Below are 24,323 nucleotides of genomic sequence, written 5' to 3'. Positions count from 1 at the left end.
GGGATAGTTCTGTGATCCTGTCCTTTGGGAAATGGAAGTATGCAGGGGAAAGCCTGCCATTTCTGCCTTGCTGTAGAAACCAGTGAGCTTACATAACCCCAGAGTACCCAGGGCTACTGAAGCTGGGGAGTTGGGCTGATTCCTCTCAAATTTCCATCATCAGCAAGAATCAGGTAGTCCAGACCCAAGAGATAGGTTGCACACGTTAAAAACTAAAAGAGTAGATATACAGTCTTAGAATGATTTAGAAACAAAAGCAGATGACAGGTAAATATATTCTAGGTCAGCATATCAGCAACAAAGCTCAGGCAGATCACAAACAACTGCCACAGAAAATGACAGAGGATTGTCCATCATATGATCAAAGTTAGAGAAATGGCTGATGCCTAACGTCCTTAGTCATAGGGATCTCTGTCACACGTGGAATAGAAAGACACAGAGATGACAGGTTGTAGGAATGAATGACCCTGTATCCACATTGTCATTTAACAGCTAGTTTATCTGCATCAACCCAAATGGTTGCTCAAGCTCTCATCTTGCCAAGTACTCTTGGCCCAGGTCACTGCAATCTATGTTTGCCTTGATCAGCTCTTCTGCTGCCACTCTTAATAGTGCTAGCTAGGCTTCAACAACAGAACCTAACCAGATGATGCCAGAGGACCTCATTTCTGCTGGGTGGTTTTGTTGTGGGCTTTTTCTGGGTTGTTTGTTTGTTTGTTTGTTTGTTTTGAAACAAAACTGCTGTCTTCTCTGTAAATCATTCAGGATTGTTTTTTTAAATACCATTAAAACTAAAATCACGTGTTTACGGAAACATTACAAATCTGACCAGTTTGGTGCATTCCCTATCATTATTTTCCTCCATGTCCTAGAAAAAAATGGTTAAACATGTATAGAAATTCTGATTCTCCCTTTATACATCCATTGCTTTTCATGCCCCCCAAATAGGAAAAATTTGGTAATTAAAATAGCAATATAAGGAACCAGAACTCACTTTTTCTAATCAAAAATTAACAGCTACACTTCTGTTTCCTCTTGTTGAAATCCCACCTATCTGTTAAGGGCTAACTGGGATGAAGTTTTCCCTGACCCTCCAACTTCTACACTCAAAGGATATGATTTTTCTCTTCTCTTAACCTCCATTGTACGTAGACTGTAAGAGATGCTATAAGAGACATGTAGTTAGTTTCATGTTATAGTTGTTTGTACATTTATCCTTTCCTTCCTAATAACTTATAAGGGTGCTTATTATGGTACTCTGCAGATATTTTATTTAATTTATTTTTTTAATTTTTATTATTATTATTATTATTTTTTTGCGGTATGTGGGCCTCTCACTGTTGTGGCCTCTCTCGTTGTGGAGCACAGGCTCCGGATGCGCAGGCTCAGCGGCCATGGCTCACGGACCCAGCCGCTCTGCAGCATGTGGGATCCTCCCAGACCGGGGCATGAACCCGTGTCCCCTGCATCAGCAGGCGGACTCTCAACCACTGCGCCACCAGGGAAGCCCTCTGCAGATATTTTATTCAGTAAACATTTGTGAGTGGATGAAAGGGAGGAAGGGAGCGTTTTCTTACCTTTGCCTATATTAATGGCAAATTATATTCCCTGTGTGTAAGCAGTATAGTGGAAGGTGAATTTGCAGGACCAGTTCCTGATTCATTGCTAATGATTGGATTATTACTTAATCAACAGACAGTTTTTGAGAAACCACTGTGAGTAACCCACTGTGATAGACACCTGAGCAGTTCTGTTAGTTTGTGTAGTTTCTGCTGGTTTGCTCTTTAATGTAAGTTTCACATGTCTAATATACTTGGGAGCTTTTCCAACTATTCTCTAACGTTATTCACATTTTTATTTGTCACCCTTTCCCATATTTTCCAGATAGGCCAGCATCGTCATCAGACTTTCAACCTCGTAGAAAATTTGTCTTAGGGCCCAATTGCATTTCCTAGTGAAGAAACGAACATAATGCATGGCCAATAAATAAAACCAAGGACATTTTTAAAAATCCTATTCATTAGCTTTGACATTGAGTCCAAAGATAATCGATGGCAAGGTCTGTGGCCATTGAAATACTGAATATACTGATTTTACTTTTTCTGTGCCATACTTTTCCAAAATCCCTTGAAATACTCAAGTTATCAATTAGGTAAATACTAGTCATTTAAAATCCCAAGAGGTTGGTTGTACATGTTATGAAAATATCATTTTTATGACAGATGAAAGTAAGCGTTGCATATTTTCTACATTTGTAGCTTAACATGGATTAAGTTTTTAATGCCTTGAAGTAATATTATTGTACTATGTGGTTTTACTTTTATCACGTATTTCAATCTTCCTAAAGTTGCTATAATTGAGTTTGTTTGATAATGTACCTTTATATTACTACGAGACTTGATAGTTTACAAAATATGAGGTTCATAATAGAGATAGTCAAGTTACTACCTGGCAGGGAGGATAAGAAGAAAGTGAAATACAGAAAAGTGATTTAATCTCACTACTGCAGTTTTGTAAAATATAATTTGTTTTTCCCCAGCACAGCAGAGTTTCATGCTGATAACAAGCTACTGAATTAATAATAATAAATCCATTGCAACTATTGAGACTTTTCCTTTAATAACATAACGAATGCTGAGCATTAAGAAAAGGAAAGGCATTCTTTGTACAGATGTTACCTAGAGCAGATCTACATCCCCAAGCATAGGAAAAATGCCATCATACCCTGAGCAATATCAATGTGAAAATAATTTGTGCATCTCAATTAGAATACTGTATTTTCTACGCAAAGACATGCTGTTTCCTGGAACACATTTGCTTATTTTCCAATTGGAAAGATATTTAGGGGTCTATTTTGTTATCATTACATGTGCTTAACTCCAATTACAGTTAATGGGAGTTGTGTGTCTATAGTCACAGTAGCTTCTGAACTACTTTAACATTATTGCTTTCCATTACCATCCTCGTTAAAATAACTTTCATCTCTTCTGCTGACCTGAACTACCATGGTAATCTGGGTTTCTGTTTTCTTTGCGTGGATTTATTTGCATATAATGAAGGATATAGATTACATAACATGGCCTGTTTCTAGTTTTCAAAACATTACGATGTCACTGAGATTAGAATAGGGTTAGAACTATTTAAGTAGAGGTAATTGGTTGGCTTCTAGGCATGCATTTTTGCACAGCACCCTATGTATACAATTCTGTTGGAATAAAATAATTTAATATATTTTATCACCTGTGGTATCTAGTGGAAACCAAATTTGTAAAACATATAAAATATATGAAAAAATAAGGTTTACAAACTAGAGGCACTAGACTTTATCAACAACAAAACTATACATTTAATTCCAATTATTCAAAATTTTGACGAAGCAAAAATAATGAGAATAAGTGTATTATAAAATCTCTAAGTAGAATTGGTGATGCTCTTTTCCTTAGTGCTGGCCTGTGCTGTATTTTCAGAAGAAAAGTGGTTAGCCAGCAGAAAAAAAAAAAAAAAAGTGATCAGAAGACAGGGAAAGAGGCTTATTAAGTCTTTAAGAAAATGAAGAACCTGAGGAGAACTCTTAAAAACATCGTTAGGGACTTTAGAGTCACTTGACTCATTGGCGCTCAGGAAATAGACATCTGCCTAGCCTTACTAGGATAGCCTAGTTAGTACCTATTGGGTTTGTTTGTCAAACTATTGTTTTCAAGTTGTTTTGTGATTATAGCATGATGTAGAGTTCTAAAATGTGCCCTAAAAATACATGTTTGAAATGAAAATATAAATTATAGAGGATTATCTCCACTAGGTATTAAAACATATTATGAGACAAATAATGAAATCAGAAGCCACAAAAATAGGTGGCACAAAAATAGTTGGAAAAATACTTAAGTCAATGGAACAGAAATGTACCCTAGTATAGATAATTTAATATATAAAAAAGAAATATCATGGGGCTTCCCTGGTAGCACAGTGGTTAAGAATCCGCCTGCCAACGCAGGCAACACAGGTTCAAGCCCTGGTCTGGGAAGATCCCACATGCCGCGGAGCAACTAAGCCCGTGTGCCACAACTACTGAGCCCATGCGCCTAGAGCCTATGCTCCGCAACAAGAGAAGCCACCGCAATGAGAAGCCCATGCACCGCAATGAGGAGTAGCCCCCCACTTGCCACAACTAGGGAAAGCCCACGTGCAGCAACAAAGACTCAACACAGCCAAAAATAAATTAATTAAATAAATAAATTGTATTAAAACGCACACACAAATCTTAAAAAACAAAAACAAAAAAATATCATGAATCAATGTAGAAATTCATGATTATTCAACAGATGATGCTGGAACAACCCATTTCCTCTTTGCAAGGAAAAAAGCAAGCAAGCAAGCAATGTGGAAACTTACCTGCCATTGTACAACAAAATAAATTCTAGATCATTTAAATAAGTGTTAGAAAAAATCAAACCTTAAAGGAGAAGAGATATCGGGACTTCCCTGGTGGTGCAGTGGTTAAGAATCTGCCTGCCAATGCAGGGGACACAGGTTCGAGCCCTGGTCCTGGAGGATCCCACATGCCGGGGAGCAACTAAGCCCATGTGCCACAACTACTGAGCCTGCGCTCTAGAGCCTGCAAGCCACAACTACTGAAGCCCGCACACCTAGAGCCCGTGCTCCGCAGCAAAGAGAAGCCACCGCAATGAGAAGCCCGTGCACCACAACGAAGGGTAACCCCTGCTCACCACAACTAGAAAAAGCCCACATGCGCAGCAATGAAGACCCAACACAGCCAAAATTAAATAAATAAATAAATAATTTTTAAAAAAATAATAAGAAGAAGAGATATAGTTGAATGTTTATCAAATGTCTCTGGCTAGAGAAAGACTTCCTAAGGTTAACAATAAAGGAATGGATCACAGTGTAAAAGATCCATCAATTTATTGGGCAAAGGATATGACCAGCATTTAAAGGAAGAAATATAAATGGATAACAACATATGAAAATTTCCACTTTACTAAGATTTGAAGAAGGGCCAAAAGAATCAGATGCCATTAGTCACTTTTCATATTAGCACATTTTTAAAAAATTAATACCCAACAATAAGACAGACAAATTCATTTACTTACTGCCAATTGGATTTAAATTAATACAAGTATTCTGGAATACAATTTGGACTTAATTTTGCATACTTAACAATGCCACTTCTACACATGATGTATATAATAAGATATAAACTATTAAGGATATTCATTGCAAGGCTTAGTATAATAGCAAAAACTTGGAAGCAACCTACATGTCCAACAGTAGAGAAATGGTTAACCAAATTGTGACATGTTTATATAAAAAGAAGAGTATGTGGCCATTAAAAATCATGTTTTCAATATCATGTTTCAGAAGTTTAATGAAATGGAAAATTTCTACAATAAAATGTTAAATGAAAAAGTAGAACACCAATTTGAACATATAGTTCGAGCTCAACTTTTTTTTTTTTTTAAAGACATTATTCTGGTAAGTGAAGAGAACGAATCTAGTATTCTGGTAAGTGAAGAGAGTGAATCTAGTCAACAAACTGGCTGTCCTCCACCAAAAGGTTAGGCCCAAGCCTAATTCTGTTGCCGCTTTCCTTCCAGTCGTTTCTAGTGAGTGAGAAACTGTATCAAGTCAGGATCCCCAAAAGCACAGAAAAAAACATAAACCGTTTTGGAATCATGGGACAGAAGGGAAAAAAGATGTAAGTTCATATGATATGATTTCACTATAACAGTCTAAAATAATTATCTTTCATCAGTGTTTGGCATGCAAATAGCTACTCAATAGACATTTCCCAAAGCAACCTAAAGTTTTCTTAGCCTGAGCTGCGCAAACGCCGTCCTCTGTTTGCTCTTTTTGCTGGAAACAATGCCTGTCCATTGATGGTCAATCTGCCACACCATCATTTTTGAAGAGTTTTGGAGAAAAGAAAGCTCAGTAAATTGCAGAGGCTTTCTTTTCCTTTGTTTTCTAGCCAACTAATTATCATTAAAACGGGATGTTTTGTAGCACAATATGCAGTATATGCCAGGCACACTTATTTTATGTTACCCTATTGGGAGGGTATAGTTGCATTGTGTTAGGTCAATGTTGATACATTTAATGTGCCTATGAAGCACCAGGAAGGAAACAGTTCTTCCATAGACAACAGATGGGTGCCTAGCCTGGAGGGAAATGAATAATGGACATGGTCTTTTTATCACATGTTTTCAATCTCAACTTGACCTACTCATGCAATATACAACACACAGCCCTGTACCTTTGGCATACACTCACTTTATTAGAGGAGTAATTAAAAGTTCCCAGATTACATTCTACAGGCTTGAGTCCTTTGGTCTGTCTCACACCACGTTTTATTTAAGCTTTATCTATGATATGCTTATTCCTCAGTTATCTCACTTTGACAGAGTTTTCAGTAGGAAGGAAATTAGCAGTGTAGATTTAGGTATGATCTGAAATTTTGTGACATTCAGGTATTTCATGGATGATGTACTTTGTACATAGTTGTTGAATAAATGATTACATGAATGAATTTTAGAGCAATGCAATAACAGGTTTAATCTATTCACTCAGGACTCTATTGGGAAGGTTTTGAGATGAATGCCAAATCAATTTATGCTCAGAAAAAGCATAAAGCTTCTTGCTCTTATGACAGTGGAGAAAGGCTTGAAAGTGGTTTGAGCTGGTTAACCTAATATTCACAATGTGCAGAATCATGTCAAAGCTGAACCATGTATTTATATTCTCTTTTTGTGACAGATTGGCATATTGTTTTAGGTTTGGTCACCCCTCCTCCATGGACTGCACATTTTCATATAACTATTCCCCTCTCTTCAATTTCACACTATGACCAGGTTACTGTCTGTAATGTCAGAATCTTTTCACCTTCACATAGGGCATCAAGGCTTTGGTGACCAAAAAGAATCTGATAGGGTATGTATGCCCAACTATGGTGGATTCTTGGGATGGACATCTCAGGCTCTACTGTTGCATTAATCCTTGTGTTTACAAACAAGAGAATCCCTTAGTGAATTCTTAGACCATGAGGATACATTGGACTCTCTAGGCTTTCTTATTCACTGTGTTACCTCATGCATTCAGAAAATGGAAACAGAGGAACATTATGACAAATCATGTTTCCTCAACCTCTGATGAAATGTATTTTCCTGTATCTCATTGCACAATATCCCCAACAAGTATACACACATAGCCTGATGCTCCCCCCATCTTCCTCTCTTTCATTTCCAAAAACACAACAAGGCAAATTGGAAAGGGAAGCCACTACTTATTAACAAAGCCCTCTGCATCACCTCAGGTAAATACATATTTTTTAAACTATTGACTTTTTGGAGGAGAGACTCCTATTTTTTTCCATCTAAACTATTCTAGTATCAGTAGTGTTGGGAGAATAAGACTGTGTAGAAAAGTGGATTTGGTTCAATCTGGGGCTCCTGAAGCTCTCAAATCATATCACATGGGCACCTGCCTCTTTCACCTATGTTTCCAAATAGGACGTGCAATCACTCTCACAATCACCCAAATTACTGCATCACCCCAACAGCAATAGTAACTAGCATTTGCTCTTTTCTCATAAATTTGATGCCAACCATGTGTCCTGACATTATGAGGGTCAGACCACTGATTTTTTACCCATTAGTATTTAATACTATAAATATAGAAGTTGTATTTTTAAATATTCAGTGATTCTCAATCTCTGCCTCAAAGAAGGCATGAATCCAAGTATGAAAATTGCTATCATTAGATTGTGAGCTATTAGACTGTGAGAAGAGATGAAGATGAATATTTATATTCATATATATCCATATTATATATACATATAACATATTATCGTCCCAATTGCACTTCTACCTGATCCATACAGCTCTAGAGTATAAATATATTTTGTACCTAAAATAGTTTTAACATACTTACAGAGAATCATAAATAAATCACAAAAACCCATAGCAGTCTTGCTGTCATTGTTTCTTTTTTCTTCTTTTTAACATCTTTATTGGAGTATAATTGCTTTACAATGTTGTGTTAGTTTCTGCTGTATAACAAAGTGAATCAGCTATATGTATACATATATCCCCATATCCCCTCCCTCTTGCATCTCCCCCCCCACCCTCCCTATCCCACCCCTCTAGGTGGTCACAAAGCACCAAGCTAATCTCCCTGTGCGATGTAGCTGCTTCCCACTAGCTATCTATTTTACATTTAGTAGTGTATATATGTCAGTGCTACTCTCTCACTTCATCCCAGCTTACCCTTACCCCTCCCTGTGTCCTCAAGTCCATTCTTTACGTCTGCATCTTTAATCCTGTCCTGCCCCAGGTTCATGAGAACCATTTTTTTTAGATTCCATATATATGTGTTAGCATACGGTATTTGCTTCTGACTTACTTCATTCTGTATGACAGAATCTAGGTCCATCCACCTCACTACAAATAACTCAATTTCATTTCTTTTCATGGCTGAGTAATATTCCATTGTATATATGTGCCATATCTTCTTTATCCATTCTTCTGTCATTGGACCCTTAGGTTGCTTCCATGTCCTGGCTATTGTAAATAAAGCTGTAATGAACATTGTGGTACATGACTTATTTTGAACTATGGTTTTCACAAGGTATATGCCCAGTAGTGGAATTGCTGGGTCGTATGGTAGTCCTATTTTTAATTTTTTAAGGAACCTCCATACTGTTCTCCATAGTGGCTGTATCATTTACATTCCCACCAACAGTGCAAGAGTGTTCCATCTCATCCACATCCTCTCCAGCATTTATTGTTTGTAGATTTTTTGATGATGGACATTCTGACCAGTGTGAGGTGATACCTCATTGTGGTTTTGATTTGCATTTTTCTAATGATTAGTGATATTGAACATCCTTTCATGTGTTTGTTGGCAATCTGTATATCTTCTTTGGAGAAATGTCTATTAGGTCTTCTGCCCATTTTTGGATTGGGTTGTTTGTTTCTTTGATATTAAGCTGCATGAGCTGCTTGTATATTTTGGAGATGAATCCTTTGTCAGTTGCTTTGTTTGCAAATATTTTCTCCCATTCTGAGTGTTGTCTTTTAGTCTTGTTTGTGATTTCCTTTGCTGTGCAAAAGCTTTTAAGTTTCGTTAGGTCCCATTTGTATATTTTTGTTTTTATATCCATTTCTCTAGGAGGTGGGTCAAAAAGGATCTTGCTGTGATTTATGTCATAGAGTGTTCTGCCTATGTTTTCCTCTAAGAGTTTGATAGTGTCTGGCCTTACATTTAGGTCTTTAATCCATTTTGAGTTTATTCTTGTGTATGGTGCTCAGGAGTGTTCTAATTTCATTCTTTTACATGTAGCTGTCCAGTTTTCCCAGCACCACTTATTGAAGAGGCTGTCTTTTCTCCATTGTATATTCTTGCCTCCTTTATCAAAAATAAGATGACCATATGTGCATGGTTTTATCTCTGGGATTTCTATCGTGTTCCATTGATCTATATTTCTGTTTTTGTGCCAGTACCATACTGTCTTGATTCCTGTAGCTTTGTAGTATAGTCTGAAGTCAGGGAGCCTGATTCCTCCAGCTCCATTTTTCTTTCTCAACATTGCTTTGACTATTCGGGGTCTTCTGTGTTTCCATACAAATTGTGAAATTTTTGTTCTAGTTTTGTGAAAAATGCCAGTGGTAGTTTGAAAGGGATTGCATTGAATCTGTACATTGCTTTGGGTAGTATATTTTCAAAATGTTGATTCTTCCAATACAAGAACATGGTATATCTCTTCATCCATTTGTATTGTCTTTAATTTCTTTCATCAGTGTCTTATAGTTTTGTGCGTACAGGTCTTTTGTCTCCCTAGGTAGGTTTATTCTGAGGTATTTCATTCCTTTTGTTGCAGTGGTAAATGAGAGTGTTTCCTTAATTCCTCTTTCAGATTTTTCGTCGTTAGTGTGTAGGAATGCACGAGATTTCTGTGCATTAATTTTGTATCCCTCTACTTTACCAAATTCATTGATTAGCTCTAGGAGTTTTCTGGTAGCATCTTTAGGATTCTCTATGTATAGTATCATCACTTGCAAACAGTGACAGTTTTACTTCTTCTTTTCTGATTTGGATTCATTTTATTTCTTTTTCTTCTCTGATTGCCATGGCTAAAACTTCCAAAACTATGTTGAATAATAGTGGTGAAAGTGGGCAACCTTGCCTTGTTCCTGATCTTAGAGAAAACGGTTTCAGTTTTTCACCATTGAGAATGATGTTGGCTGTGGATTTGTCATATATGGACTTTATTATGTTGAGGAAGTTTCCCTCTGTGCCTACTTTCTGGAGAGTTTCATAAATGGGTGTTGAATATTGTCAAAGCTTTTTCTGCATCTATTGAGATGATCATATGGTTTTCATCCTTCAGTTTGTTAATATGGTGTATCACATTGATTGATTTGCATATACTGAAGAATTCTTTCATTCCTGGGATAAACCCCACTTGATCATGGTGTATGATCCTTTAATGTGCTGTTGGATTCTGTTGGCTTGTATTTTGTTGAAGACTTTTGCACCTATGTTCATCAGTAATGTTGGCCTGTAGGTTTCTTTTTTTGTGACATCTTTGTCTGGTTTTGGTGTCAGGGTGATGGTGGCCTCGTAGAATGAGTTTGGGAGTGTTCCTCCCTCTGCTATATTTTGGAAGAGTTTGAGAAGGATAGGTGTTAGCTCTTCTCTAAATGTTTGATAGAATTCGCCTGTGAAGCCATCTGATCCTGGGCTTTTGTTTGTTGGAAGCTTCTTAATGACAGTTTCATCATCAGTGCTTGTGATTGGTCTGTTTATATTTTCTATTTCTTCCTGGTTCAGTCTCAGAAAGTTGTGCTTTTTTAAGAATTCATCGATTTCTTCCAGGTTGTCCATTTTATTGGCATATAGTTGCTTGTAGTAATCTCTCATGACCCTTTGTATTTCTACACTGTCAGTTGTTACTTCTCCTTTTTCATTTCAAATTCTGTTGATTTGAGTCTTCTCCCTTTTCTTCTTGATGAGTCTGGCTAATGGTTTATCAATTTTGTTTACTTCTCAAAGAACCAGCTTTTAGTTTTATTGGTCTTTGCCTTTGTTTCTTTCATTTCTTTTTCATGTATTTCTGATGTGATCTTTATGATTTCTTTCCATCTGCTAACGTTGGGGTTTTTTTTTGTTGTTGTTCTTTTTTCTCTAATTGCTTCAGGTGTAAGGTTAGGTTACTTATTTGAGATGTTTCTTGTTTCTTGAGGTAGGATTGTGTTGCTATAAACTTCCCTTTTAGAACTGCTTTTGCTGCATCCCATAGGTATTGAGTCATCATGTTTTCATTGGCATTTGTCTCTAGGTATTTTTTGATTTCCTCTTTGATTTCTTCAGTGATGTCTTGGTTATTTAGTAGCGTATTGTTTAGCCTCCATGTGTTTGTATTTTTTACAGATCTTTTCCTGTAATTGATATCTAGTCTCATAGCATTGTGGTCAGAAAAGGTACTTGATACGATTTCAATTTTCTTAAATTTACCAAGGCTTCATCTGTGACCCAAGATATGATCTATCCTGAAGAATATTCCATGAGTACCTGAGAAGAAAGTGTATTCTGTTGTTTTTGGATGGAATGCCCTAGAAATATCAATGCAGTCCATCTTGTTTAATGTGGCGTTTAAAGCTTGTGTTTCCTTATTTATTTCATTTTGGATGATCTGTCCATTGGTGAAAGTGGGATGTTAAAGTCCCCTACTATGATTTTGTTACTGTCAATTTCCCCTTTTATGGCTGTTAGCATTTGCCTTATGTATTGTGGTGCTCCTGTGTTTGGTGCATAAATGTTTACACTTGTTGTATCTTCTTCTTGGATTGATCCCTTGATCATTATGTAGTGTCCTTCTTTGTCTCTTGTAATAGTCTTTATTTTAAAGTCTATTTTGTCTGATATGAGAATTGCTACTCCAGCTTTCTTTGATTTCCATTTGCGTGGAATACCTTTTTCCATCCCTTCACTTTCAGTCTGTATGTGTCCCTAGGTCTGTAGACAGCATATAAACGGGTCTTGTTTTTGTGTCCATTCTGCCAGTCTATGTCTTTTGGTTGGAGCATTTAATCCATTTACATTTAAGGTAGTTATCGATATGTATGTTCCTATTACCATTGTCTTAATTGTTTTGGGTTTGTTTTTGTAGGCCTTTTCCTCCTCTTGTGTTTTCTGCTTAGAAAAGTTCCTTTAGCATTTGTTTTAAAGCTGGTTTGGTGGTGCTGAATTCTCTTAACTTTTGCTTGTCTGTAAAGTTTGTAATTTCTCCATCAAACCTGAATGAGGGCTTCCCTGGTGGCGCCGTGGTTGAGAGTCCGCCTGCCGATGCAGGGGACACGCATTCGTGCCCTGGTCCAGGAAGATCCCACATGCCGCGGAGCGGCTAGGCCCATGAGCCATGGCCGCTGAGCCTGCACGTCCGGAGCCTGTGCTCTGCAATGGGAGAGGCCACAGCAGTGAAAGGCCCGCGTACTGCAAAAAAACAAAACCAGGGCTTCCCTGGTGGCACAGTGGTTGAGAGTCCGCTTGCCGATGCAGGGGACACGGGTTCGTGCCCCGGTCTGGGAAGATCCCACATGCCGCGGAGCAGCTCGGCCCATGAGCCATGGCCGCTGAGCCTGCACGTCTGGAGCCTGTGCTCCGCAATGGGAGAGGCCACAACAGTGAGAGGCCCACATATCGCAAAAAAAAAAAAAAAGAAGAAGAAAAAAAAACCTGAATGAGATCCTTGCTGAATAGAGTAATCTAGGTTGTAATTTTTTCCCTTTCATCACTTTAACTATGTCCTGCCACTCCCTTCTGGCTTGCAGAGTTTGAGCTGATAGGTCAGCTCTTAAACTTGTGGGGATTCTCTTGTATGTTATTTCTTGCTCTTCTCCTACTGCTTTTAATATTTTTTCTTTTTATTTAATTTTTGATAGTTTAATATGTGTTTTGACCTGTTTCTACTGGGATTTATCCTGTATGGGACTCTCTGTGCTTCCTGGGCTTGATTGATTATTTCCTTTCCCATGTTAGGGAAGTTTTCAACTATAATCTCTTCAAATATTTTCTGTCTCTTTCTTTTTCTCTCTTCTTCTAATACCCCTTTAAGTTGAATGTTGGTGTGTTTAATGTTGTCCCAGAGGTCTCTCAGACCCGTCCTCAATCTTTTCATTCTTTTTTCTTTACTCTGCTCTGTCGTATTTCCACTATTTTATCTTCAAGGTCACTTATCCATTCTTCTGCCTCAGTCATTCTGCTATTCATTCCTTCTAGAGAATTTTTAATTTCATTTATTGTGTTGTTCATCATTGTTTGTTTGGTCTTTAGTTCTTCTAGGTCTTCGTTAAACATTTCTTTTATTTTTTCCATTCTATTTCCAAGATTTTGGATCATCTTTACTACCCTTGCTATGAATTCTTTTTCAGGTAGACTGACTATTTCCTCTTCATTTGTTTAGTCTAGTAGGTTTTTACCATCCTCTGTCATCTGCTGTGTGTTTCTTTGTCTTCTCATTTTGCTTATCTTACTGTGTTTGGGGTCTCCTTTGCACAGGCTGCAGGTTCGTAGTTCCCATTGTTTTTGGTGTCTACCCCTAATGGGTGAGGTTGGTTCAGTGGGTTGTGTAGGCTTCCTGGTGGAGGGGACTGGTGCCTGTGTTCTGGTGGGTGGGGCTGGATCTTGTGTTTCTGGTGGGCAGGGCCACATCCCATGGTGTGTTTTGGGGTGTTTGTGAGCTTAGTATGATTTTAGATAGCCTCTCTGCTAATGGGTGGGTTTGTTGTTTGGCATGGGGCATCCAGCACTGGAGCTTGTTGGCCATTGGGTAGAGCTGGGTCTTAGTGTTGAGGCGGAGATCTCTAGGAGAGATCTCGCTGATTGATATTATGGGAGGCCAGGAGGTTTCTGGTGTCCAGTGTCCTGAACTCGGCTCTCCCACCTCAGAGGCTCAGGCCTGACACCAGGCCAGAGCGCCAAGACCCTGTCAGCCACACGGCTTAGTAGAAAAAGGGAAAAAAAAGAAAGAAAAATTTAAAATAATTTTAAAATTCTTTTAATTATTAAAATAAAAAAAGAAGAGAGCAACCAAACCAATAAACAAATCCACCAATGATAACAAGCACTAAAAACTAAACTAAGGTGAACATAAAAATCAGAAACAAATCAGTTACAGACCGCAAACCCCAAGTCTACAGTTGTTCCCGAAGTCCACTGCCTCAATTTTGGGACAATTCATTGTCTATTCAAGTATTCCACATATGCAAGTACATCAAGTTGATTATGGGAATTTAATCTGCTGCCTCTGAGACTGCCGGGAAAAATGTCCCTTTCTCTTCTTTGTTTGCATAGCTCCGGGGGTTCAGCTTTGGTTTTGGCACCATCTCTGCGTGTACGTCACCCTCAGGCATCTGTTCCCTGCCCAGACAGGAGGGGTTTACAGCAGCAGCTGATTAGGGTGCTCTTGCTCATTCAGACCAGGGAGAGGGAGGGGTATGGTAGTCATAATTGGAATGCGGGACCAGCCTGCAGCAACAGAGGCTGCTGTGACTTTGCAAAAGCCTGAGGCGTGCCATGTGTTCTTCCAGGGACGTTGTCCCTGGATCACGGAACCCTGACATTGGCGGGCTGCACAGGCTTCTGGGGTTGGGGTGTGTGGATAGTGAGCCGTGCTTGCACACAGGATTCTTGGTGGTAGCAGCAGCAGCCTTAGCGTCTCATGCCCATCTCTGGTGTCTGTGCTGATAGCCGCGCAGCCACGGCTCACGCCTGTCTTTGAAGCTCATTTAGGTGGTGTTCTGGATCTCCTCTCTTCATGCACTGCAAAACAATGGTTTCTTGCCTCTTAGGCAGTTCCAGACTTTTTCCCAGATTCCCTCCCAGTTAGCTGTGGTGCGCTAGCCCCGTTCAGGCTGTGTTCACTCATCCAACCCCAGTCCTCTCCCTGGGATCTGACCTCCGAAGCCCGAGCCTCAGCTCCCAGCTCCCACCCTCCCTGGTGGGTGAGCTGACAAGCCTCTCAGGCTGGTGAGTGATCATTGGCAATGATCCTCTGTGTGGCAATCTCTCCGCTTTGCCCTCTGCACCCCTGTTGCTGCGTTCTCCTCCGTGGTTCCTAAGCTTCCCCTTCGCCACTCCCTGTCTCTGCCAGTGAAGGGGCTTCCTAGTGTGTGGAAACTTTTCCTCCTTCACAGCTCCCTCCGAGAGGTGCAGGTTCTGTCCCTATTCTTTTGTCTCTGTTTTTTATTTTTTCTTTTGCCTACCCAGGTACGTGGGGAGTTTCTTGTCTTTGGGGAAGTCTGAGGTCTTCTGCCAGCATTCAGTAGGTGTTCTGTAGGAGTTGTTCCACGTGTAGATGTATTTCTGATGTATCTGTGGGGAGGAAGGTGATCTCCACGTCTTACTCCTCCGCCATCTTGAAGGTCCCCTGCTGCCATTGTTTCTAGTGTCATTTTCTCATAAACAATGTTGGAGGTTGACATTTCAAAAATACAGGTGATGGCCTTTCAGGATTGCTTCTACTTATAATTATCTCATATACATAGGTACCAATTAGGTACCAAAAAAATTTTAAAGAGAGAGAGACAGAGAAGGAAGGGAGGGATAGAGGGAGAGAAGGAAAGAGGAAGGGACGAAATATAGAATAATTCTCTTTTGTGTATGCCAAGAGCTGGATTTGGGCCATCAACCAGTGTTTATCCTGCCTTCCAAAAGCTTCAGTCTCCTTTCCCCAGTTCATTTTGACTTGAAAGTTTATTTTCTCACACCAGATGCTACCAAGAAAGTTACAGGTTGATGTGAATCCTGTCATCACTTCATTTACTGCTGCAAGGCTAGGTTTTTGTATGTGGTACATCTCTTGAATCCAGTGGGCAGTGAGTGGTGGTATGGGGTACCAATAGCATTCCTGGAGTGAGTGTGGATGCCAGCTGACCTTAGTGTGTAGGACCACCAAGGCACAAGCCTTTTTTCTGAGCTGGGACAATCCTCTGTGAATGGTACCATCATTCTCATATCTGATAGCTTTAACACTGAATACTTAAATGCTAGCAATGCAATGGTAGCCATCATATTATAATCTCATTTGTAAATGTCTTCTAAGAAGTCCCAAACCAATCTGCAAACCAGTGACATCTAAGTAATAAGCTCTTTATCTAGGAATGTTATCTTGACATTTTTAGCTGAATTGTGATCCATATCACAAACTAAATAATGGATTTTTTAATGGTATCTTTAAAAGGATGCCCAAATAATCTATCACTCAGATACATCTCTGAATAGAGAAAATATCTCTTTCTTTCTCACCTCTCAGTGATATTATTGCATTATAAGGCACTTTGAACTTATGGCTGGTTGGTTCAGTGCACTCATTCTGTGGTGTTAACGAGGCCAAGGTTATGGAGGCCAGTTAGCTTTTGCTCTGTGTACTGACCACAGACTACCCGGAATCACTCGAGAAACACTAGCACAGATGAGAAAGATCCCATGGCAAAACCTCAACATTTCTCACAGTCCATCCTCCCCATGGGACAGGCAGAATGTGCTCCTTGGGTATGATCTTAGGGAGGAAATGAGTAGGAGCCTGGGAGGCCCCAACATCTACCTCTGAACAAAGCAGGCCTGACATTTAGGCATTAACTTTGCATTATAAGCCCCTGTCATACCATTGATTTGCTGTGTAACCTTCATCACTAAAGCAGAGATAATAGGATAGAATGAAATGCGCCTACCTCCTGGGGATGTTGTGTGAATTAGCAAATTAACGAGTGTAAAGTGTTAGGATTTATGTAAGTGCTGGTAGTTGTCATTATTTCTAGGGACCTAGTCTCATTCTAAATAGAGAATCTAAGTGCATTATGCTTTTTTCAGAAAGGGATTTTCACCGACATCAGTTGCATTTAAGCTGAGCATAAAACAGAGGTGATAATAACATAGTAGTGATCATCACAATGCAGAGCTGTAAACCTTTTTCCTATTAAAGCTAAAACTATTTTCAGCAACTTTCAATGCTTTCCAAGCTTTGTGCCAACAGTTCTCTCTACAGTGATTATTTTTCCCGTGACGGGTGAGGGGAATGGGACCTATTCATTATTCAGTCCCATAATGACTATATAATGTATTGAATTTGTTTACATCACATAATCAGGCAAAGACTTGGTAGCTGATTTGATTGCCATATATTGCAATCATTGTAAAAAATAAAAACTCTTTTTTGCTCTGCCCACGCTGGTGTGCGCTAGAGATAGCCAACATACAGATTGAAAACTCATGGGGAATTGAAGTGCTTTCCAACAAAAGGCACTGTACATAGATCCTTTCAATTTAACATCTTTACCAAGGAATTTTGTTGTCGCCTGCTATTTCCAAGGGGACTGTGCTTGAGCGAATTCTTCCATTTCTTTTATCACTCTGACTTCACTTACCAAGAAAAGTCATTTAATGCTGATTTCAAACTCTTGAACTCAGCCTGGGAGCTGCAGCATGAACGCCTCAGATCTTGGCTCCTTGTTATTTATATATTCATTTGAAGTAATTTTTCAGGACTGTTTGAAAACCTCTCTCAACCTGACATCACATAACAGCTGGGATCTAAAGCTCACCATGTTTTTGGTTCTTTTTCTCTTTGTCTTACAGATAACAGACGAGTACCTTTGGAAAGGTCACGCTCTCGCCACAATGAAGCTATCTCATCTAAGTGATTCCTGATGCCAAAGAATATGAAAATACTTAAGTAAACAAAATCATACATTTTGGGAGGAACAAAACATGCACTCAAGGGATGGAGAGGAAATAAGTACATTTCTGCAAAGATCAAGCTGAGCTGGATGCAATAGCGTGCATATGTAAAGTTATTGCAAGACTCCTCCCACAGTTATACTAATACGAACACAATTACCAGGATTATAAAATACGTTCCCTTTTAGTGTAAAGATATGTATTATTTGTTACTGTGTGTGGCCTGACCGTGATGATGAAAAGTGTAAGAAATTGAAGAGTTCCAAAGACTTTCAAATCCATTCAGTCTGTCAAAAATGTATAATATTATTACTCAAATTTGAAGTCACCCCCCCCACAAAAAGAAAGGAAGAAAAGAGAAGAAAAAGAATAGAAAGAATTAGTCAGTGTCTACTTCTGATTCCTGTTATATAGAAAAGGAAAAGGCCAGTGAAAATGTGTGTGTTTGTTAATGGTTTGGAAAGGCACTGATATTGCACACTCTATAAAAGAAGCCATTTTTGGAAACTCAGAAAAAGTACTGCTTCACCCCCCGTCAAGTTACTTAGAATCTTATCTCAAGTGAAAGTTGATGGATTCATCTGCTTCGGCTGAAATTAAACTTATCATTAATCTAGAGTTTCAGCATGATATTGCAGGCACTTATCATTGCTAAAAATAAGCCAGAAAGTTTAACAGAAGCAGTTAGAGAAAGTGATTTAAACTTTATTTAAAGAGGTATTTTCTAATTATGCACATATATCTACTTTATACAAATACTTTATATGGCTGTTTTTGAGAAAAACCTCACATTTTAATGTTTATGCTAGGGCTGAACCTGCAAATTCTGTTACCTTTATTCAGATTTTTAAAGGTAAATATTGCTCTCTATTCTCCATGGTTTATTTCTTCTCTCTATTGCTTCTTTCTCCCACACCCCCCTTGAAGGCAGGGAATAGAGTTCTAGGAGATCTGAGGGGAAAAATATTTCTCTCCGCAGGAGGCAGCAGAAAACTGTCCGAAAGGTCAGTTGTTTTATCTGCCTTTCTACTCCCCTTTCCAGTTCCTCCGTGGTGATCTGAAGAAGAAACAGAAATTACATGTATGTATCTGTATATATGTGTATATATTTATATCTCCTGCTACAATAATTCCACATCCCAGTGACTAAGTGAACTTCTCAATCATCATCATACTTATTTACCTTATATTAACAAATTCAAATGATGCTGCCGAAACAACTCTAGGAGGAAAAAACAGGCTCTACATTTTTCTTAAATAGATGAGGGAGGAGAAGTTATACTTGTCTATTATTTTTAAAAATGCATTGTAATAATGTGGTATAACTTCTCTGGACTAATCCATGCAGATGATTGTAAAAGATTTCTTATATGTATATTTCTTATAAAGAAAATCCTATTTCTACTTCCTCCAAAGTACATTATAGACATTCAGAAAGAACAAGAGACCGGCTTGGCAAGTCACTCCCTGAGATAATGTAACCAAGCGACCAATAGCTCACAGTTTCCTTTTTATAGACGTACAGTGATTCAAATTGCTGCCTTTTCCTCCAGTGCATTCTTACTTGGGTCTTATCCTTTACAAAGCTCTGAAGCTGCTACAATAGAGAAATCAAAAGCAGTAACAGGATCTGAGATTTTACAATTTTATCCTATCATCTATCTTAAGACACACACATATGCACACACACACAAGTTTAAGGGACATATCAATTTCACACACTGTTTTTTTAACAATAACAACAGCAACAAAGATTTAGGTTCTACTAATTTATGTAAATACTTAATGTACGTATTTTTAACTTCACAAAGTCTTTTCTGAAATCTTCATGGTATGGCTTCTTTGAGTCTTTTGATAGCTTTTCAGACTGTAGGAAAATGATATTTTGAAATATTCACCCTGACTAATATTTAGGGGCATTTGCCATGCCATATTATCAGGCTGGTCAAGGTGGACATACTGATGAATATCACCTTTTCCAGATGTGAACTTGCCTTATTTTTTAGTTTGTGGGGAAAAAAAGTACTATTATTGATAAATTATATATTTGTATTTAGAATAATTCCACATGCTTTTCACAAACATTATGAGACCGTTCAGGGTCTTTCACGAAGTTCTGATAACTCAATTAAAGGGTTTGCTTCCCAGATTTATAATGGGCCTGCTCTAGCCATTTGCAGTTCTGTTTTAGATTGAAAATTATCACCAGAAAAAAGTACATAGTGACATTTTTAGTATAGAACCAAATTATACTAAAGTCTTTTGTTGGGTTTATTACTGCCACACGTGAGAAGCACCAATTTATGCAGATTTTCTTCAGAATGTTTTTTAAAATTGCAAAACCCTTTAAAATGTTTACTAGTTGTACTAGTTTCCTCTGGCTGCTGTAACAAATTACTACAAACTTGGTGACCTAACATATCAGAAATTTATTCTTTCATGGTTGTGGTGGCCAGATGTCCAAAATCAAGGGTCATGCTCCCTCCAGAGGCTCTAGAAGAAACTCTTCCCTTGCCTCTTCCAGCTTCGGGTAGCTATTGGCATTCTTTGGGTTACGGCCACATCTCTCTCTCTGCTCCATCTTCACATCACCTTCTCCTCTATGTATTTAATCTCCCTATGCCCCTCTCTTATAAGGACACTTTTGTTGGAATTTAGGGCCCACCTAGATAATCCAGGATAATTTCATGTGAAGACCCTAAACTTAATTACATCTGTAAGACCCTTCTTCCAAAAACGTAACATTCATAGGTTCTGGGGATTAGGATGTGGACATATCTTTTTGGAGGTGACCTTTAGCCCATGACAGTCTGCCCTCTGGACCCCCCCAAATTTATGTCTGTCCCATGTGCAAAGTATATTCACCCTATCCCAACACTCCTAAAAGTCTCAACCCTAAGTCTAAAATCTCATCCAAACATCTTCAGTTCAAAAGTTCCAAAGCTCACCTAGATCATCTAAATCAGCTATAGGTGAAAACCCTGGGGCAAAATTCCTTTGCATCTGTGAATCAGTGAAACAAGCCATTAACAAGGCCCCTGTTTCCAGAATACAGTGGTGGGACAGGCATATGATAATAGTTATAGACGTTCCTATTCCAAAAGGGAGAAAGTGGAACAAACATAGAAAGGAGTCACCTGTCCTGATGATTTTCAGAATTTGGCCAGGCAGAATCCCCTTAGGTTTCAAGACTTGACAATAATCCTCCTTGTCTCAGGGCTACATCCTTTAGGCCTGCAGCTCTGGCCTCTTGGCCCATGGATCAAGTCTCTGCCTCTGTGCCCATGGCTTGTACTTCTGCCTCTAAACCTGCAGCTCTGCCCTAGGGTTGATCTTTTCTATCGAAGGGTATCACGTCTTTGCAGCTTTATCAGCCTACTTCCTGCCTGTAAAGTTTTGGTAGTTTGACTGCCTTCTCTCATTTTGTCCTGTCTCTGTCCCTTTCAGGCCAAGCTGGAACTGTTTCTGCTGGTGTAACTTTCTCAACAATTTTGTAGGCTCCCCCTGTATATCATATTGATTTACTAGTGAGACAAGAGAGTCCCCACAGATCTTTGCCAGATAACACCACCTCTGTTCCTGGCTTCTACTGAGATGATTGAGTGGATCAGTGAGTGAGTCAATGCCTAATCTCTACAGCACTAGCCAAAGGTTATCCAGCCTTGGCTTTATCTCCAGAGCACACTAGCCACACTATCCTAACAGTGAATCTTCATTTTAGCATGTTTTGCAATCTGAATAGGCTCAGAATTTCCTGAATCATCAAGTGCTGGGTCCTTTCTGCTTAACAGTTCTTTCTTCAATTTATCCCTTTCCTCTTATATTTTACTCTAAGCTCAAGAAAAATCTAGGCCATACCTCCAATGCTTTGCTCTCAAATTTCCTCAGCTAAATATCCAAATTCATCACTTACAGATCTACTTTCCACACAACAGTTGGAGACAATTTGGATAAGCTTTTTGCCGCTATATAGCAAGGATCACCTTTCCTCTAGTTTTCAATAAAATGTTCCTCAGTTCCTTCTGAGCCCTCATGAAACGCGCCTTTAACATTCCTATTCTTCCCGACAGTCTGTTTAAGGCAGTCCATGATTTTTGTACCACATACGTCAAAATTCTTCCAGCCTCTACACGTGATCTAATTCCAAAGCCACTTCTACATTTTTAGGTATTTGTTACAGCAGTCCCTGACTTCCTGGTACCAAAATCTGTAGTTTGTTGCTGTGGTTGCTGTAACAGAGTACTCCAAACATGTTCACTTAAAACAACAGGCATTCATTCTCTTACTGTTTTGGAGACCAGAAGCCGTAAATTGAGGTATTAGCAGGGCTGTACTCCCTCTGGAGGCACTAGGAGAAAACCTGTTCCTTGCCCCTCCCAGTTTCTTGTGACTGTCATCATTCCTCGGCTTGTGGCCAAATCTCTTCCTGCTCTGTCTTCGTATCACCTTTCCCTCTGTATGTCTAGTCTACCTCTGCCTCCTGCTTATAAAGACACTCGTGAAAGCATTTAAAGGCCCACCGGTTTATCAGTGATAATCTCCTCATTTCAAGATCCTTAACTAATTACATCTGTGAAGACCCTTTTCCCAACTAAGTTAACGTCACGGGTTCTGAGAATTAGGACATGGACGTATCTTTGGGGAGCCACCTTTCAGCTCACAACACTAGTCATTGCACATAAATGTACTTTTCACATTTTGAAATGCATCCTTGGTGCTCAAGCCAAATTCAAGGTTGTCGCTAAGAGCTATTGTATGCACAGGCTACTGCATGCTTTGATGTTAAATGGCTGAACAGGCTATTCTAAAATTCAGTTGATACTTTTGTTACTGTGGCCAATTAGCTTGAAAAAATAATTGGTTCCAACTTTGAGCTCTGGTGTATCTTCTCTGCCCCTTTTATGGAGTCTTTGGCCAAATGTTTTCTATGATTAATAATGTAGGTATAAAACTACCTCTGATACAGAAGCGTTCTTTACAAGTTTATTTTAGATATTGTGAATCCCTCAGCTGAAAGGAGAGGTGACAGCAAAACCTGTTTGAATGGATATTGAGGGAGATTGTGCCCATACCAAGACACTCAGAAGTATTTCAGTAGCAGTAGAACTGTGGATTCATGTTCTCGTTTTGCCTCGGCATAAACAGCTGTCTCTGCAGGACCAAGAATGACTTGCAATCTATCTGTAATGCATACTTACTTATTCAATAAAGTTAAGGTTACATTAAATGTTGTGCTGCCTATGATAATTAATACTAAGGATGGGTGAAAAGGCACAAACTGAAGAAGTATAAAGACGGAATGTAAGAACATTCTAGAGAAAGACAAATACCGTATGCTAACACATATATATGGAATTTAAGAAAAAAAAATGTCATGAAGAACCTAGGGGTAAGACGGGAATAAAGACACAGACCTACTAGAGAATGGACTTGAGGATATGGGGAGGGGGAAGGGTGAGGTGTGACAAAGCGAGAGAGAGGCATGGACATATATACACTACCAAACGTGAAATAGATAGGTAGTGGGAAGCAGCCGCATAGCACAGGGAGATCAGCTCCGTGCTTTGTGACCGCCTGTAGGGGTGGGAGAGGGAGGGTGGGAGGGAGGGAGACGCAAGAGGGAAGAGATATGGGAACATATGTATATGTATAACAGATTCACTTTGTTATAAAGCAGAAACTAGCACACCACTGTAAAGCAATTATACTCCAATAAAGATGTAAAAAAAAATTGATGAAGAACATTCTAGAAGGAGAAGTTTCAACTTAAGAGAAGTACAAAAGTATTTCTATAAGGACCTGGTCAGGTGGAAATCATGGGATATATTCAAAGACACGCCCACCTGTGGGAATCATAAGATTTTCTTTAAGTAATCTTCAGCACTTCTTGCCAGAGTAGTGGAGAGATGTTTGCACAACTTACTTAAAAGTCGAGAAAAGTCAGAAGGGTGATTTACATTCTCCAGAGAAACTGTTTCTACAGAAAAGGGTTTTCTACCGTGATTATAGAATGAAAGTAAATGGGCTTCAAATGCTCAGAGGGGTAAAAATCTGGAATTAGTCATAAAGGATTTTAGATACTTATTCTCTGGAGGGCTTTCAAGAGAATCGCTCATCATAGGTGGGCTGACTTGAAGATGGAGGGTTGGACAAGGTATAACCAGGTCTATAAGTGATATGGTCCAAAGTACCTGGCAAGACCATTGTTTCCCTTGGAATGGTTTGCTCCAGGAATCAAAAAAAATTGGCTTTTTCTCCCCCAGAGACCCAAGTAGGCAAACTCCTTTGTAGGGAGTCTGAAAACCTTAGTATCCACAACTAGGGGAATTTGAGCTTAATGCCAAGAGCTCAAAGGAAAATGGAAATCTGGAAATTGATATATATGCAATGCATGTAACAGGGTGTATAGTTTTGATTTATAGTAAAAAGAAAGCTATAGCCAAAGATCCCATTTACAGACTGAATTTATTTAGATGTCTAGAGTCCCAATAGCCACAAATAAAATATTATTATAGTTAGTATCCACTGCAGGGAAAAACAACTTGCAAATTCATGAATTGTGCAAATCACAA

At 39.0% G+C, this 24,323-nt stretch overlaps 1 protein-coding gene across 1 annotated transcript in view; it reads left to right on the top strand.

Annotated features, from left to right (window-relative positions):
- Nucleotides 1–22,978, top strand: part of DIAPH2 (diaphanous related formin 2) — an 890,878-nt gene extending 867,900 nt beyond the window's left edge. Inside the window, exons 28-29 of the mRNA XM_073799281.1 lie at nt 17,650–17,746; nt 18,731–22,978. Coding sequence (XP_073655382.1) covers nt 17,650–17,714 — 65 coding nt within the window. The 3' untranslated portion in view covers nt 17,715–17,746; nt 18,731–22,978. The remainder of the gene's footprint in view (nt 1–17,649; nt 17,747–18,730) is intronic.
- Nucleotides 22,979–24,323: the final 1,345 nt, after the last annotated feature.

The sequence above is a fragment of the Tursiops truncatus genome, chromosome X (genome assembly GCF_011762595.2).
Source record: "Tursiops truncatus isolate mTurTru1 chromosome X, mTurTru1.mat.Y, whole genome shotgun sequence".
Lineage (NCBI taxonomy): Eukaryota > Metazoa > Chordata > Mammalia > Artiodactyla > Delphinidae > Tursiops > Tursiops truncatus.
Note: the sequence above shows the minus strand (reverse complement) of the source record. Positions and strands in the feature narration are given on the sequence as shown.